A 17,977-nucleotide genomic window follows, 5' to 3' on the forward strand; every position below is an offset into this window, starting at 1 on the left:
TTTGATCCTTTAATAAAGTGTTGTTGTTTTAAAAAAAAAAAAAAAAAAAAAAGTTATGCGAACTAGAACTTCTAGGGTAGGGTATTGATCCAGGGACTTAGTTCAGCTGTCACAATTGGGAAGGATTTTTTTCCCTCTGTAGGGGTAACTAACATCAGCCCTGTGGGTTTTTTTTTGTTTGTTACCTAAACTCACCAATTCCGACAATTTTTATGGCAATTGGAGTTTTAAAATCTGCGCCACAGTTCATACTTTTTTTGTACAGTGGAATTATATAAATTCTATCATTATTAATATTGGATCATTACCTAATTTCACATTTTGTTACATATTTAGTTTCATAGGATTTCAGTCACTAGCTTTTTCATGAATTGATGGAGCTTTAGTGCTTCTGACTGACCATGGCTGTCGGCCATTTATGTAGGGGTCAGGGTCAGTGATTTAGCCTACCAACGCCATAGCCATTTTTGGCGGATATGTGTCTGATAACTAGAGATCTCCGTGCCTAAAACTTTCAATCCAGAAGAAGGCATAACACATACACACTTTCAGCCAACTTGTTACAATGATTACTTTTTCACCCCTGGGAAAGGCGATCAGTCCTATGAGCTTGGATCAAATCTGCTGATGTCATTAATAAATTCATACTATCTGATGTTAATCTTACTATTACTGCATTATTACTGTTGATTGAATATCAGCTCTACATACCAGCCTGAATCTGTCTTCCTTTGTTTCAATGGGAAGCAGTGCCAGACATATCTTTTTCAGGGCAATGAAAAAAGAAGCGTCTTGTTCTGACTTGCCGCAGATTCCGCTGCTTAGTCCTGTTATCTCTCAGGCTAACCAGCAATGAAAGCCATGGTGGAAAGCCAAAGCAGAGCAAGAAGCACAAGGCCGGAAACTGGTGTGGAATTTTAGGCAGAAGACCTCCTCAAAATCCTCTACCTTCACTTTCCACCATGTGAACCTGGTCTAAGGTGGCCATATACTTTGAACAACATATACTCCCCCCTTCCCCTTACATGTGCACCCATACATGGGGAGTATGGAGCAGCCTAACACCTGTGATAGAAGCTTATCTCCTTAGAGAATGACATTGGCATACCTCCATAGATCTTAGATGCTCAGGTGGTCCCACAAAAATTGCCAGGTCCATTTAATAGGTCCCACGGCATCTCTTCCAACCTCTATTAGTTTTTCAGACCCGGGGCCTCAGTTTGTCAATGACGTCTTTATAGTATAACTATGCATACTTAAGTGGAAGCGTGTAAGGATTTATGGTGTTTGTCTTGATTTTCCTATGCCAAATATCCGCAACGTTCGGCATTCCAGAAACTCCCAGCATGCTCCATTCACTTTTATAGGCAGCTCCAAGAAGAGCAAAATAAGTAAGCATACTGGGACTTGTTGTTCCACAACAGCTGAAATGCTGAAGTTTGCCTACCCACGTCCTCCTGTAGTGATATAAAATACTCCAGAACTAGTAAGTATATGTAGCTGTCAGGTAGTAGACCGAACAGTCTATAGAGAGGAGTGGTTATTAGAACAGCAGATGTGTTTATTACAGTGCTTGGTGTAATAACACACCTCATGTGACTCATCTGTCATCATGCGATCAGCTGGGGCAGGGCCATACTTGTCACTTTCCCATAAGCACTTCTGCAGATTCTTTAGAACAAGAGTCCTGAGCAGCAGCCGGCTGGAGAAGTTAAGATAAAAACACACTGGGAAGAAAGTTGTGGATTCCTTCAGTGGTCAGTGATGAACAGGTTTCATCAAGAATGTTGTTTTTCTATTCTACCACAGGTGTCCAAATACTTATTGGTAGACAGTGTAGAAGGTATCTCCCTATAGATTTAAACCATGCATTAATCTATAGGGAACTACCTTTCAAAAGATGGCTCTAGGAGCAAGTTCCTTTTTTCTACCATTGAGGCATGCATAGTATTGAGACATACTATCCCTTCTGACCTACTTTTTGCTCAAAATGGTTCATGTCATGAGTGTTTTATTCTGCTCTGCCGATCTATAAATGTTCCAGCTCGGTTGGAGAAGTTCTAGGCCCTAGTTCATACGGCTTATCACGTGATGGACTCCTCAGGTTCCTCTAGCTTGCTTTTGCCAGGCTTCATCTTTGGTCCACCTTCAGTTGGCTCATAATTCAGGGGTATTTGTAATAATATTGTGTGTTAAATGTTCCAAAGCCAGAAGTAGATTCAACAAGTAAGAAATATAAAGCAAGGACTAATAACACTTATAATGTATCTTTGGTTTAAAAAAAATTGTAGAAAAATAAATAAATTATATATATATATATATATATATATATATATATATATATATATATATATCAAAGTTAATCTAAACAGCTTAAACTGCTCCAGCATGATATCTTATCACAGAAGACAACAAAAACCAATGAAGAGTATGGATAATTTATGTGTTTCTATATTATATAGCTAGGTTTATGATTTTATACAGTATATTATTGCTGGGTATTGTAAGGGACATTTCATGGTATCTGATGAAGTCACTTGCTTTTTTTGACACAGCTATTTACAGTATTTTCATTCATTTTTTATTTTTTCTATTTTATATTTAGTATTTCTGAAATTCAGAAAGATGTGGAATATAGACTTCCAATTACGATCAAAAACTTGACCATCAACATAAATATGTAAGTAACTCTGTTTTTATGCTATTTCAGGGGTTATACCACACTGTTCAAAGTTACTAAGATGTATTTCACGCTGCAGCTGCAATGTCTATGTATACTGCAGTAGCCCCCAGTGCATCATATTTAATTGCCCTACAGACTCCCATTATACCATAGGGTCATTCCGTGTCAAGTGAACCAATGATTTTTCCCTCTATATTTTTAATTCTTTTGAGATTTTGTCATTTGGTAATAGTGTGTCAGAGAATGCAAAATGTGAAGAAAAAAAAATTCTAGAAATTTTTTTGGATTTTTAATTGATTTTCAAAGTTCAGAAAAAGTGCGAATTTTGGTGTTTCCTGCCTTTACATTTCTCCTCATAACTTAGGCTAGAAAAAAGATAGAGAAACAAAATAAACGCCATTCTACTCAGAACTATACAGGCTTTCACCAAATATGTCACAAGAGTATCTTTGTTAATATTTTACCCATGTGAACGCAAACGCAAAATTTTAAAACGCATTTCCGAAAAAAATGTTTTATTTAAAAATTTCAAAAAAATGCACATGGGCCTGCTATGCCCTTAGCCACATCTGTACCAAAATTCAAGTTGGGATCGCGATGGGATAATATTTTAAAATACAACTATTACAGTGTCATTCCGAAAATCTTGAATTCAGATCTGTTCAGCCTGTGGTCTAAAATGACAGTGAAGTCCATGAAGTGGTAGAAGGCGGCACAAGATTGGCAATGGATGACATAACTGGTTATGTGACCTGTGAATATAATCGGCGCTGGTGGCTGGCTACTGTACTCTCCAAAGATTGTGAAAATGAAGACAATAAAATTGACTTTTTTGCATCCTTCTGGTCCAGCACCATCCTTTTTGTATCCAAGAAAACCAGACATTTTACAAGTCAACAAAAATCAGATATTAACTCAGATGGAGCCGAATACCATGACAGGCCGTACATACCGTATTTTTCGGACTATAAGACGCACTGGACTATAAGACGAGGGACTATTAGAGGAGGAAAATAGGGAAAAAAAATTTTGAAGCAAAAACTGGTAAAATATTTAATATATGGGAGTTGTAGTTTTGCAACAGCTGCAAGGCCACATTGACAGGTGACCCTGCAGCTGTACGGGGATGCATAGAGCGTTTTTTTTGCGGGGCCAGCTGTAATTTTTAGTTATACCATTTTGGGGGATATCTATTGCTTAGATCACCTTGTATTGAAAAAAAACAGGAGGTGATTTAGAACTTTTATTTATTTCATATTTTTAAAGCTTTTTTTTTTTTTTTTTTTTACTATTTTATTCCCCCCCGGGGGCTTGAACCTGCGGTCACTTGATCGCAAGTCCCATAGACGGCAATACAACTGGATTGCCGTCTATGGGACATTCTGTCTATTAGTATTACGACTGGTCATAGACCCAGCCGCAATACTAATATATAGCAGTGACAGGCCCGGTAGCTTCATTAGGCTCCCGGCTGTCACCCGAACAGGTCGGCTCCTGCGATATCGCCGCGCAGGAGCCGGCCTGCAACTTCAGAGGTACGGGGCCGGTGGGGACCGGCCCCGGGGGAGAAGGGGCCACGGATACTGACCCGGCATCCGCTGTACTAGAGACGTGGATGCCGGGGAGGGATAGACGCCGGGGCCTGAGACATCGCTACGATCCTCTGCCCTGGATGAAGCCAGCGGCGGGGGCACGGAGGAGCCCCTGCCACTGCTGGCTTCATGCAGGGCAGAGGATCGTAGCGATGTCTCAGGCCCCGGCACCTGTAATGGCGTCTATCACTTGCCGGCTTCCGCCTCTCTATTACAGCGGATGCCAGGCGCCACCTTCAGACTATAAGACGCACCCTTCTTTTCCCAAAAAATTTTGGGGAAAAAAAGTGCGTCTTATAGTCCGAAAAATACGGTACTCTTTGACACAAAAGGAAATGGCCATTGCTAGTAAGCGCTTATGGACAAGATTACATTTCACTCACTAGAAAGGACAAATTGATGATAAAAGGCCAGTAGTTTAAAAATGTCCTATTAATGGTTTGATTAGTTCATATTTTATAGAATGAGGATTTATCTACTGGACTATTTTTCTTAATTAATTACATGTTTAGTGATATAATAAAAAACAATTGTTACATGTAGAAATAGGTGTTATAAATATTGGTTCTTGTACTCTTGTTAACATATAATTAGGATGAGACTATTTAGAAAATCGCACTTGAGGATATGAACAGCTTTTTTCTTTCGGTTTGTTCAATGCATTCAGGTTGAAAATGCTGGACAAGTTGTGTTATGATGATAAAATGTATTTATTCTGGCACTTATGGGATTTGTTTTTTGTTTCTCTTTATTGTTGCATATAAATGTTGAATTCAGCAAGTTGTAATTTGAAAAGAAAAAAGGAAGAAGCCACACCAACATAAAATCAGATGATTCAAGGCTTAAACAAAAATTAAAAAAAATTGATCCCAATTTGGTCCCAAGTTGAAAACCTGTACAAATATAACCAAGAACACAAGTAACACAAATGCATTTTTTCACAATTTTAGAACATACATTTTTTTCACAATTGCGCATCAAAATTTTGAATTTGATTTCTCCAAAACAAAATATAAAGAAACCTCGTCTTGTGACATATCAAATGAAAGCCGGTACCGCTCTGAGAAAAATGATGCCTCTCCCACCTATTTATCTTAATTCTAGCCCAAGATATGTTAAAAAATGTAAAGCCATACCAGGCCAAAATTCACACTTTTTCAAAACTTTAGAAGTCTATAAAAAATTAACTGATGACGAAAAAAATTCAAAACTTTTTATTTGTAATTAACTTAAGTTGTACTTCATAAAAAATAAAAATAGAAAAAATCTAAAGACGTCAGGTAAAAAAAATATTCCTATTTGGATCACTTGATATGGAATGACCCCATAGGAACTTAACTGAGTGTCCAGTTTTCCTATGTCATTGGAGTGGCAGTAAATGCTGGTGCATTGCGGCTCCAGATATCCCTACAGTACAGCCCAAAATGGCAGTCTGTAGTTGTCCCAGTATCGGCCTGCTGCTCCATGGTGGTCTCACCCCTACCCATCAACAGGTTATCATCTATCCTCTAGACAGGTAGTAAATTTTAAACATCCATCCCCTTTAATAGGTTATCTGGCACTTAACAAAAAAAAAAAAACATAACGCAACCATGTGACGTGTCATCCGTAGTGATGTCATGTCCTGTTGTACAGCCATGGCACCAATAAATAATAGTGTCTGGTGGCTCATGAGGTCACTATGGACAATGTATGTTACGGTTCGGATTTCAGGTGACCACCATTTGTGTTGTATGGTCTTTGAGAAATATATTATTTAACACAAAAGGCTTATATTTCTTCTAGGATATTTCTCTACTAATATAAATTTGCAGGTGATCCATTTTAAGGCTTCTCCCTTGCACTAAATGTTATATATAGTATTCACGTGTATAGTGCCATATTTCACAGTGCTGTAAAGATTGTCATCCTCACATCAGTTTCTGTCCCCAGTGGGGCTCACAATTTTAAGGGTCTGTCGGCTTCTAAATTTTACTTCTTTCTAGGCCTGGTTCTGTCAGTACTGGACGTCACATTTCTAGGCTGGTGCCGACTCAAGGTCATGTGACTGGAGCCATCATCTGATCCCATCTGCCTCCTGTCCTGTGTTCACTAGTATTATCTGCACTATTGGTGCCTAACAAACTAGATCCTTGTAATAGTAAAAGCAGCCTCCATAGTACAGGTAATACTTGGGAACGTGGAAGAGAATGGGACAAGATGGATCAACTTGGTTGGATGATTGTGAATCAGAACCAGACTGGAAACCTGATGCGCAGCACTGACAAAACCTGATCTGGAAATAGGTAAATTTTAGTTCCTGGATAAGCCAGTTTAAGTCTCAGATTACCCTTACCAGTACGTTTATTGGAGTGAACGAGGAAACCAGATTACTTGCAGAAAACTTGCATACGCATGAAGGTAACCTACAGACTCTGTGCCCGAGTAGTATTCGAAGCCAAGACCCCAGCATTGCAAGGCAACAACGCTAACCACTGAGCTGTCACATGTACTATAAACCGAACGTATTCTCTAGCCCAGGGGTCTCAAACTCAACTCAGCATGTGGGCCGCAGAGCAAGATCCCAGCCAGTCGGCGGGCCGCACTAGGTCTACAAACAAAAAAAAAATCAGTACAACAAGTAGAATCGTACATGCAGTTTACTCAGTGTCACAAAACGAACAGAAACTGTAGTTTGCATCACAACTGCTGTTAACTAAGCTAAGCCCTTAAGAAGGTTTCTGTCCACTCAGCTGAGTGCGTTTGCCAGACACCAGACCGTCGACGTTAGGCCTGAAGTTGTGTGTAGTCGCAAGTCGCAAAGTTGCTTTCAGATGTTCGTCAGTCAGTCTCGATCGCAATGCTGTTTTGTTGATCTTCATTGTAGAGAAGAATTGTTCACAAACGTATGTACTGCCAAACATCGCCAGAATTCTAGCAGCTCTGCAGACTAATATTGGAAACTTTTCTCTCGGAACGAACTTGTAGAATTCTGGAACGCCAACATCAGTGTACTTCTGTTTCAGAATAGTGTCACACTGCAAGTCCAGTAGTTCCATCTGGACTTCTTCTGGAACGCTCTGCACATCAACCGCAAATGGAGTTGCAAAAAGTGCAAAATGCGGTTCCAGAGCCGTGAATTCCTGAAAGCGATGTTCAAAATCATCTAGTAATCTGGTCAACATATCTGCATAGTATTTCAGGCGGTGTAAATCGACAGCACCTAACGACTTTAGAGCTGAGAAATGAGCCATGTTGCCACCTGTCAGCTGGTTTGCCCACAAGGTGAGCTTGCATCTGAACGACTTGATGCGGTCAAACATCACAGTAATCAACTGCTTTGAGCCCTGCAGTTCTGAATTCAGTGCATTGAGGTGTTGTGTGACATGTGTCAGAAAAGCTAGATCCGATAGAAATGTTGGCTCACACAGCTCAGGAACGTCTCTGTCTTTCATTGCCATGATCAATGCTATTTCCTGCCTCTGAGCAAAAAATCTCTGCAGCACTTTGCCACGACTCAACCATCTGACTTCTGTATTATACAGCAACTCTCCGTACTCCGCCTCTAAATCGGCTAGAAATGACACAAACTGCCTGTGGTTGAGTCCCCTTGCACGTATGAAGTTTACTGTCTTCACAACAACATCCATGACTTCCTTCAGTTGTATATTTTTGGCACAGAGTGCTTCCTGGTGCAAAATGCAGTGTATGGCTGCAAAAGGTCCGCTCAAACTGAGCCGATTCCGTTTGTCCTTCAACAATCCGACAACACCAGCCTTCTGTGAACACATTGCTGGAGCACCATCTGTGGCCACTGAAACGAGTTTGTCCCATGGTAGTCCACATCTGTCAATACAAGCTTCCAGATCTTGAAAAATGTCCCTACCGGTCATCGTTCCTTTCATCGGTAGCATGTCCAATAACTCTTCAAAGACGTTGAAGTTTGCGTCGACCCCTCGGATGAATACGGCACAGTACACGGTATCTGTTACACCAGTGGACTCGTCCAGTGCGATGGAATACGCTTCAAAATTCTTCGCAGCTGCAATCAGTTGCTGTTGTACATCGTCGGCTGACTCCGTGATCCTGCTGGCAACTGTGTTTGCAGACAAACTTATACCTTCGAAGAGCATCTTTTTCTCGGGACAAATAATTTCACACGCCTTTATCATGCATTCTTTTACAAACTGGCCTTCAGTGAATGGTCATGACGCCTTTGCTATCATCTCGCTAACAACAAAGCTTGCCTTCATGGAATCTCTGCTTGCTGTATTAACACGTGCAAAAAAGTTTCTTTGGTTGGCGAACGATGCCTTCAAATGACGGCTTTTTCCTCGCGAATTGTGCCAGTCAGTGCAGCAAACTGTTGTTCATGCAGCGTATCATAATGTCTACGCACGTTGTACTCCATGGGCACAGAGATGCATTGCAGACAAATCAGACAGGTGATTTTGTCGCCTACTTGCGTAACAAAATATAAATTTTCCCACTTGTCCTGAAACAGTCGTTTTTCATCCGCAATCTTTCGCTTTTTAGAACACGATGACGACATTATTAAACAGTCCAGGGCAAAGCTATAATAGGCTATTTTCCCAGCGAACAATTTGGTGGGCCCGCAGACTAATCCACGCCAAGCCTACTTGTATGTATAGAAAAAAGAAAATAGTGGCACTACTGCTTTAACAGAGGCAGATCTTTGCAAATCATTGCAGATTTAAATTAGAAACACATCTGACTTCAGCTCAAAAAGCTCATACAAGCTACTTGTATGTTCCATTTCTCTAGTCTAGCATCCTAGGTAGATAATAAACTGTATTATGCGTCTTACTTACTTCTATGGTGCTTTCCCGTGGATGCCCCGCCCAAAGCCTGGCGACAGCGCGTCTTACTTACTTCCGCTGTCCAGATATCCGCTGTCGCCAGGCTTTGGGCGAGGCATCCAGCGGAAAGCACGATAGAAGTAAGTAAGACGCATAATACAGTTTATTATCTACGTAGGACCTAAACTGTATTATGCGTCGTAGGATGCTTCTGCAGGCCGCACAAAGCTGTTTGCCGGGCCGCATGTGGCCCGTGGGCCACGAGTTTGAGACCCCTGCTCTAGCCACAGGATAGGGGATACATGTGTTATTTGCTGGCGGTCCAACTGCTGGGACCCCAGGAAAACGTCACGTCCCCCTAGTTTCTCCATGAGAGTGAGGCGTTGGTGCGTATACTTTACCACTGCTCCATTCACTCCTATGTGGCTGCCAGAAATGGTCATCCCAGAAGCCCCATAGAAGTGATCGGAGCACTGGCTGAGCCAGTGGTCGGATCTTCAGCAATAACATATATATATACCCTCTTTCCTGTGATTATGGGGATAACGTCCATCCTTATGGAGAGACCACCTATTAGGTGTGTGGAGACTTATACAGCTATGCAGTGGAGCAACTATGGCTGTATAAGTCTCCACACACCTAATAGGTGGTCTCTCCCTAAGGATGGACGTTATCCCCATAATCTGGTCTCTCAGCCTCTCAGTTCTACCAAGTCAGTTCTCTGTAGGCTGTGCTGATGAAGTCCAACCAGACCGAAACTGCCATCCGTAGCTGAGAAACTGTCTTGGTATAAAACCCACATCATACAGCAAAGGCTTCTGGGAAAGTCGTGCATGATGTTCAGGGTGCTTCCTATGGAGGGCAGCATAACAGAGGCACTGTCTCCCTGTTTACATCTTGGGAGACAGATTTGCATATTCTTCCCTCTTTCCTGTGGATATAGATTACACATGGTTCATGTCACAACTCTTTTAAATATATTTCATAACTTCTGAGATCTGTCACATTTGTGTATATTGTAGTCATTTATCACATGTCCTGCTCTAATACTTTACTGTGTTTCTGTTGCAGTTTGCTTCCTCAGCAATTTCCTCAAGACAAACCTATAATCACAGTCTTTCCACCAATAAGACATCACCTAGTGGACAAGCAAGGCACTAACGTGACATGTCCTTTAGTACATAATGTAAGATGCTTTTGTACAGTTTGCGTTTGACATAGAAGTATTGTCATTTAACCTCTTAATATCTCGGTTGCATTTTGCTTAAAAAATAGTAGTCAAAAAAGGAGATAATTGTGAAGTCAAAGTTTTTCTTGTAATTCTTGTAATGTTTCTGGGTAAGCAGACATTTCTGATAGATTCTGTGAATATGTCATGAATGCTTCATACAGGAATACCACTTTAAAGGGATTGTCCCATCTCAGCCTTTCAGCCAGGCTGCCTGCAGTGTCTGCTTCTCACTTCTGCAGGTCAGATAATATGAAGATTCTTGTACTGAACAGGCTCAGAGTTAGTTTACTTAGAAATAACAGACCAGGCTTTACCAGCAAACTGCAATTAGCTGAAGCTGGCAAGAGCAGTGAGTAAGTGACGTCACTTGTCCTATAGGTCTGTGGTTATAGCAAAGCTGTGTAAACAATGGGAGGAATAAGGTCACATTGCAGGCAAACAAAGCAGAATTTCTAAAGCAATATATTTAGAAAAAGGTTTCAATTTACATGAGCTACCAGTATAGATAGGATCCTTGAGATGGGACAACTACTTTAAAATGTGTTGACCCTTCTAAATTTCTTTTGGTGCTCTACTTTTTTTGTGTGTTCTGATTAGATTTACAGACCAAAGTCTTTTTTTTTTTTTCTGGGAAAGTAGTAACACAGTCTGGAAAATTCAACAAATTCCCTATTCCAAAAAAGTGGTATACATGGGGTCGGGTTTGACATGGGTGAGGCTTGCACCCATGCAGCCTGCAAAAGAAAATCACTGCAGACCGGCTGGGAAGCTTTTACAAGGCTCCTGGCTGTCATCCCAACGTATGCTCCAGGTGCTGGCGACTACCAGCAAAATAGCAGCACTGGGAAAATGGCGCCTCAGTCAGCTTTGACCGAGGCGCTGGAGGGGCTAATGCCTCCGATCGGTGCGGGTACCGACCGGATGCATTAGCGCTGGGTGTCTGTTGTGTAAAACAGTAGACACCAGGCAGCTATTGTCCCGAGGGCCACAAGTTTGAAACCCCTGATTTAGACAAAGGTGACGTTAATGACATTAGTATGTTCGAATTCCCCGTACACTCTCCCTTACTATCGAGAGCCCTAGGCTCAGGGAATAACACTGCTGTAGCTTGATATGTTTCTCATTTGGCATAATGAATGGGGCACTCATTTCCTGATTTTGTGACCACCCTGAATAAACAGGGAGCGGTGTATATATATTGAGTGAAATAGTGATGGCAGAATGACTGTATATTTTGTCTATCCTCTCTCACTTCTGTCTCCCTGCGCCCCTAACCTTATGACTACTTGATTGTTCTTACTACCACATGTATTCTGTATAAAGTTGGAAACCATTGATAAGATATAGAAGATATAGCCAAATCTGCCTCTGATGATATTTTTAAGATTAATATCTCTCTTTTTTTTCCTCTTTCTGTAGTTTACTATGCACTCAGATCTTGGGAAAATAGTCCAGAATTTACTAGAAGAGTTTTGGAAAAATCCCCCGACTCTGGCTCCAACCTCTGGTTCATTCCCTTAGTAAGTGTGATCAGGCTACAGGTCTGTTCAGTGTTTGATATGTTCACGTCCTCAGGTCTCTGATCCTTCCAGCTTTTATCAGTAACAGGAAGAATCAGACATTTTCTATCATGGTAGATTATCAGCTTTGGTTATCTGAAGCATTGTACACTAACCCTTACTTTGCTTATTGCCGCAGTACACAGTTAGGATTGAAGCTTTATGTCTCCCTATTGGAGCTGGCCATGCCGATCCCTGAAGGATGATCCCCAGATTCCCAAAATGTAACTTGCCTTGGTATATCCTCACTAGTGCTGGGACAGAGGCCATGTAGTTTCTCCTGAGATTGAATGGCTATTAATATGTGCACCAGCAGTAGTAGTGAATGCAGATGATGTATTCAGATCTTCACAGGTGCAAGGAAATCCACGTGTCACAAGCCACGGCACATTGTTATGTAGTGGCTCAAGCATATTTAAATCGTTTCGAAAAATAAATCTGCCTGAAGAAGTCCATAAAGATAAAATCCAATCCAAACACCTTCTGTCCATATTCAGCTTTAGCAAGCCTTTATAATTTTACACTGATGCCAATGCCAGACTAGTAGCCCAGTATAACAGTCCAGATAAAATATAATCTCCTATAGTTATGTGAAAGCTCCCCTGTTCTGTTTAATCTCCATCTTGTCAGTGTCTATTACTGCTGTAATATATCAGGCAGGTAAAGAAGAGCAGGCCATTTATATCCTTATGTATTTATAGTGGCTACGCTAGAAATGGAAGATTGATGGTAATCTTGTGAGCCCCTGGGGAGTAGGAAGCTGAATTTCATCCTTACTTAGCCTGTCAATAACCTTATCCGCAGATTAACATCGTTGGTGTCCTAATAGGATTGCAGGGTAACTGTATGTTAAAACGTGCAGATCCTTCCATGCAGACCTGCACGCACAATAAAGTGACGCCCAGATCATGTGCAGACAACACAATTGTTAGAGTAGATCTCCATGTTCCCGTACTGATCTGGACGGATACCAGGTTGGTTGTGGTCATTGAGAGGTGCAGTATTTCATGACAGATATGGTATAACTGCATGGGGGCCACACGGTGGCTCAGTGGTTAGCACTGCAGCCTTGCAGCGCTGGAGTCCTGGTGTTCAAATCCCACCAAGGGCAGAAAACCATCTGCAAGGAGTTTGTATGTTCTCCCCGTGTTTGCATGGATTTCCATCCCATATTTCAAAGACATACTGATAGGGAAAAATGTACATTGTGAGCTCTATGTGGGGCTCACAATCTACATTTAAAAAAAAAAAAAAAAGATATGGTATAACTGCAGTACAGTAGTGTCAGGGAGCATTGTAATAATTGGAAACACCGCTTTCTTGTCTTTCAGCTTGTACAGCAATCCTGCAGGGAGGCCTCCGTACCCTCATACAGGATTTCCATTTCTTCCACCTTTTTCTACACAAGAAACCAATAGATCTGTGCCAGTATCTGAACCCATTCCTTCAGCCTACAACACTGCCAAAGCTGCTGCCCCCGCATACGGCCTGATAACAGATTTGCCTGTACCTGTACCTACTTCTGAAGTAAGTGCATAGCCATGAACTAAAAAAACAAGAAGGGTAATGTGAAATAAAGTATGTAGGAGCGCATACGATTTCTAAAGGGAAGGTGTCATCAGAAAATAATTTATTTAAAAAGGACCTTTCATGTCCTCGGGCACATGCGGTTTTATATACCGCTAGAAGGCCGACTTCCTGCATGTCCGACTTTGTGTCCGGTTTGAAAAAAAAAACGTTTTTCGCTGCAGAGAGACACAAGACGCTCACGGGCGGTCACTTTACAAAACCATTCAAGTGAATGGGTTTGAAGACTGACTGCCAGGTGTCCGTCTCCTGTCCAGTTTCTTGGGCAGAAGATGGAAACCCGAATGCACAGGGTCCACCTTTCACAATAGGTGATGGACACACATAACCTCTGTTCCTTAAGTCCATGTATCTGCAGTAACAGCAGCTCAGGTAAGATGGCCTTAATATACAAAAAATAGAAGAGCTTAAAAATATGGTTTAGTCTGTAATTTTCATTACATATATAATTCAAAGGGTTTTTTTTTTTTTGTTTAATTCCTTAATATTGCTGCGAGTGGGGCCATAAACATAACTAACCATTACTTGCCTATCCTCAGGTCGCCACTTCCAGCAGCGGTAGCTCTGTTTATGTGTATACAGGATTTCCATTATTATTTTTAGAGATTTTTAAAACACATTTCCTACATTTGTTTATTTTTTAAAGCTGACCCACAAGGCAACTTGTTCACTTAAACAGGGCTCTACCATTCAGAAAATGAAGAATATGCCTGAATAGCCTTTAAAAAGCCTATTCAGGTGCTATCTCCAGTTCTTCCAAAGACTCCCCGTTTTTAGTAAATATTGGTAAAACAATATGCTAATGAGGCTCGCCGAGCACCCTGGGCGTTCCACAGGGCCGGCGAGCACCCCCTGCGTCATAACTGAATAAAGCACCTCTGTGTCTTGTGCTCCGTTATGCCCTCCTCCTCCACATTTGCTGTACCACCTACATCCTCTGTTGTCTTGCTACTGGCGGTTCAAATCCCGTGTATGCTGTGGAACACTCCTTCTGAGCGCTATTTTCTTGTAGAGAACTGGATGACCGTACTTCGCATGAGCAGCACGCTCGTGTAGTTCTCAGGGGAACTGAGCATGCTCAGTATTAGCATTCTACAAGAAAATGGCGCTCGGGCATGCGCTCTTAGTGCTCAGAACGGAGCGTTACGGGATTTGAGCCGCCAGGAGCAAGACAACAGAGGATGTAGGCGGTACAGCAAGTGTGGAGGAGGAGGGCATAACGGAGCACAAGCCACGGAAGGGCGTTACTGAGGTATGAACACCCAGGGTGCTTGGTGAGCCTCATTAGCATATCGTTTTTCCCAATTTTTACTAAAAATGGGGGGTCTTTGGAAGAATAATAATATAATAATAATACATTTAATTTATATAGCCCCAACATATTCCGCAGCGCTGTACAATTTATAGGGTTCAGATACAGACATACATAACAAAGAACGTCATTTCACACAATGGGACTGAGGGCCCTGCTCAAAAGAGCTTACAATCTATGAGGTAGAGAGGGTGACACAAGAGGTAGCAGGGGCGGCATTGCTTATACAGTGTTCAGACAATTTTGTGCATTAGGAATTGTGATAGGCTTGTCTGAAAAGATGCGTCTTTAGTTTGCGTTTGAAACTGTAGAAGTTGGGAGTTAATCTGATTGTCCGGGGTAGAGCATTCCAGAGAAGTGGTGCAGCTCGGGAGAAGTCTTGTATACGAGCATGGGAGGTTCTGATAATAGAGGATGTAAGTGTTAGGTCATTGAGTGAGCGGAGAGCACGGGTTGGGCGGTAGACAGAGATGAGGGAAGAAATGTAGGGAGGTGCGGCATTATGGAGAGCCTTGTGGATGAGAGTAATAACTTTATATTTTATTCTATAATGAATAGGCAGCCAATGTAGCGACTGGCACAGACCGGAGGCATCGCTGTAGCGTCTAGCCTGATAGATGAGCCTGGCCGCTACATTCAGAATAGATTGTAGAGGAGAGAGTTTAGTGAGGGGAAGACCGATTAGTAAGGAATTACAGTAGTCAAGGCGAGAATGAATCAGAGAGACAATAAGTGTCTTTAGTGTATCTCTGGTAAGGAAAGGGCGTATTCTGGAGATGTTTTTGAGGTGGAGGTGACATGAACGTGCGAGTGATTCAATATGAGGGGTGAAGGAAAGGTCTGCGTCAAATATGACCCCAAGGCAGCGGGCATGCTGCCTAGGAGTTATAGTAAGGCCTGAGACTGCAATGGATATATCAGGGACAGATCTGTTAGATGGTGGAAACAGTAGTAGTTCAGTCTTAGAGAGATTTAGTTTCAGATAGAGCGAGGACATGATATTAGAGACAGCAGAGAGACAGTCACTGGTGTTCTGAATGAGTGCAGGGGTGATGTCACGGGAAGATGTGTATAATTGGGTGTCATCAGCATAAAGATGGTACCTGAAGCCAAATCTGGCGATGGTTTGTCCAATGGGGGCTGTGTAGAGAGAAAAGAGCAGGGGGCCGAGGACCGAGCCCTGAGGAACCCCAACAGCAAGGGAAAGAGGGGAGGAAACAGAGCCCGCAAATGATACACTGAAAGTGCGGCCTGAGAGATAAGAGGAGAACCAGGAGAGCGCAGTGTCATTGAGGCCAACTGAGCGGAGCATAGTGAGGAGAAGTTGATGGTCAACAGTGTCAAAAGCTGCAGAGAGGTCCAGAAGAATAAGAAGAGAGAAGTCACCATTGGATTTAGCCTTTAGTAGATCATTAGAGACTTTTGTGAGAGCTGTTTCAGTAGAGTGCAGAGCGCGGAAACCAGATTGTAAGGGGTCAAGCAGAGAGTTAGCAGAGAGATAACGGATTAACCGAGAATAAACCAGGCGTTCCAAAAGTTTAGAGATGAAGGGGAGGTTAGAGACGGGTCGATAGTTAGCAGCACAGGATGGGTCCAGGGAGGGTTTTTTCAGTAGCGGGATTATAACAGCATGCTTGAAGGAGGATGGGAAGATTCCAGAAGAGAGAGAGAGGTTAAATATTTTAGTAAGGTAAGTAGTGACAGCAGGGGACAGAGATTGGAGAAGGTGTGAGGGGAAGGGATCACTACTGCAGGTTGTGGGGCGAGATGAAGAAAGTAGCTGGGAAACTTCCTCTTCTGTGACAGGTTCAAAAGATGAGAATGGACAGTCATAAGTGCGGCTGGTGAGGGGATCAGTACTATCGTAGGTGTGGGAGTCAATGCCACCTGGGGCTTGGGCAGTAATTTCCTGATGGATCTTATCAATTTTATCATGGAAATACATGGCCAGGTCATCAGCACTAAGGTCTGTGAATGGCGTCTGCACCTTGGGTGTGAGTAAGGAGTGAAAGGTTTCAAAAAGCCTTTTAGGGTTGCTTGAGAGAGAAGAGATGAGGGCGGTGAAATAGTCTTGTTTGGCAAGGTAAAGGGCAGAGCTATATGTTTTAAGCATAAACTTGAAGTGGAGGAAATCTGCAGGTGAGCGTGATTTTCTCCATAGACGTTCGGCACACCTAGAGCAGCGCTGAAGAAATCGTGTCTGTGGCGTGTGCCAGGGCTGATGCCTCCTATGTGGGACTTTATGAGTGGAGGGGGGAGCAACCTCATCCAATGCATTTTTGAGGGTATCATTATAGTGACTGGTGGCCAGATTGGGACAGGAGATTGAAGAGATGGGGGACAGGGAGGACTGTAGAGTATCTGAGAGGTGCTGGGTGTCAATAGCACGCAAGAAGAACTGGAAGTAGCACCTGAATAACCTTTTGAAAGGCTATTCAGGCATATGCTTAGCTCAAAATCCGTTTTCTGAATGATAGAGCCCCTTTAAACCCCTCTTTCCCAGGTGGTTACTGTCTGCTAGAAAGAGCCAGGTCCTGGCTGTACAATTCATCCAGAACCCGTTATCGATGTAGCAGGTGTTGATTCTGCACTTGCTACATATCAGCTCCATTAACAATACACTAGGTGTGACGTAATAGTATGGCACTTTTCTGAAATGGGTAATACAATAAATGTCTATTGCTGTAGCAACCACCAATAACTATATGTATTTTTTAGGTGGGTATGAATGGCTTTACATACAAAATGCCTGATCTCCCGGATACGTTTCCTGAACTCTCAGATTTGAGGTATGTATTTTTCTGTTATATATATATAATTACATTACATACATAATTCATATATAACTGTAGGTAGGGCTAAGACTGAGTGCGAGAAAAGTGTTGCAAACAATTATTATCTCCACATTTTAATAAAGAGAATTAACTTAGACATACTTTTCAATATGTACGCAGGCCAGGGGAGGCAGAAAAAAATTCCATACTGTCTGTTCCTGTTTTTCAATGACTTTTCATATTTTTTGTTGTCTTCTGTAATAAGATATCACACTGCAGCAGTTTAACTTATTGCATAAGTTCTTGTTAACTCTGTAACATCTGTACATAGCTACTGAAGACAACAGAGGCGGCAGCGATTTGTTCCCCTTTACCTATAGGCCGGTCTTGTAGAATAAGCATTGAGCCGATCGGTTTCTCATGTACGATAAGCTTACTTT

General features: G+C 42.0%; 1 protein-coding gene across 1 annotated transcript in view; it reads left to right on the forward strand.

Moving 5' to 3' along the window:
- The window catches only part of VPS37A (VPS37A subunit of ESCRT-I), a 29,626-nt gene that overhangs the window by 3,232 nt on the left and 8,417 nt on the right, over positions 1 to 17,977 (forward strand). Inside the window, exons 2-6 of the mRNA XM_075258786.1 lie at positions 2,606 to 2,680; positions 10,146 to 10,260; positions 11,725 to 11,825; positions 13,196 to 13,391; positions 17,482 to 17,552. Coding sequence (XP_075114887.1) covers positions 2,606 to 2,680; positions 10,146 to 10,260; positions 11,725 to 11,825; positions 13,196 to 13,391; positions 17,482 to 17,552 — 558 coding nt within the window. The remainder of the gene's footprint in view (positions 1 to 2,605; positions 2,681 to 10,145; positions 10,261 to 11,724; positions 11,826 to 13,195; positions 13,392 to 17,481; positions 17,553 to 17,977) is intronic.

This window comes from Leptodactylus fuscus, chromosome 1 (assembly GCF_031893055.1).
Source record: "Leptodactylus fuscus isolate aLepFus1 chromosome 1, aLepFus1.hap2, whole genome shotgun sequence".
NCBI classification, from domain to species: domain Eukaryota; kingdom Metazoa; phylum Chordata; class Amphibia; order Anura; family Leptodactylidae; genus Leptodactylus; species Leptodactylus fuscus.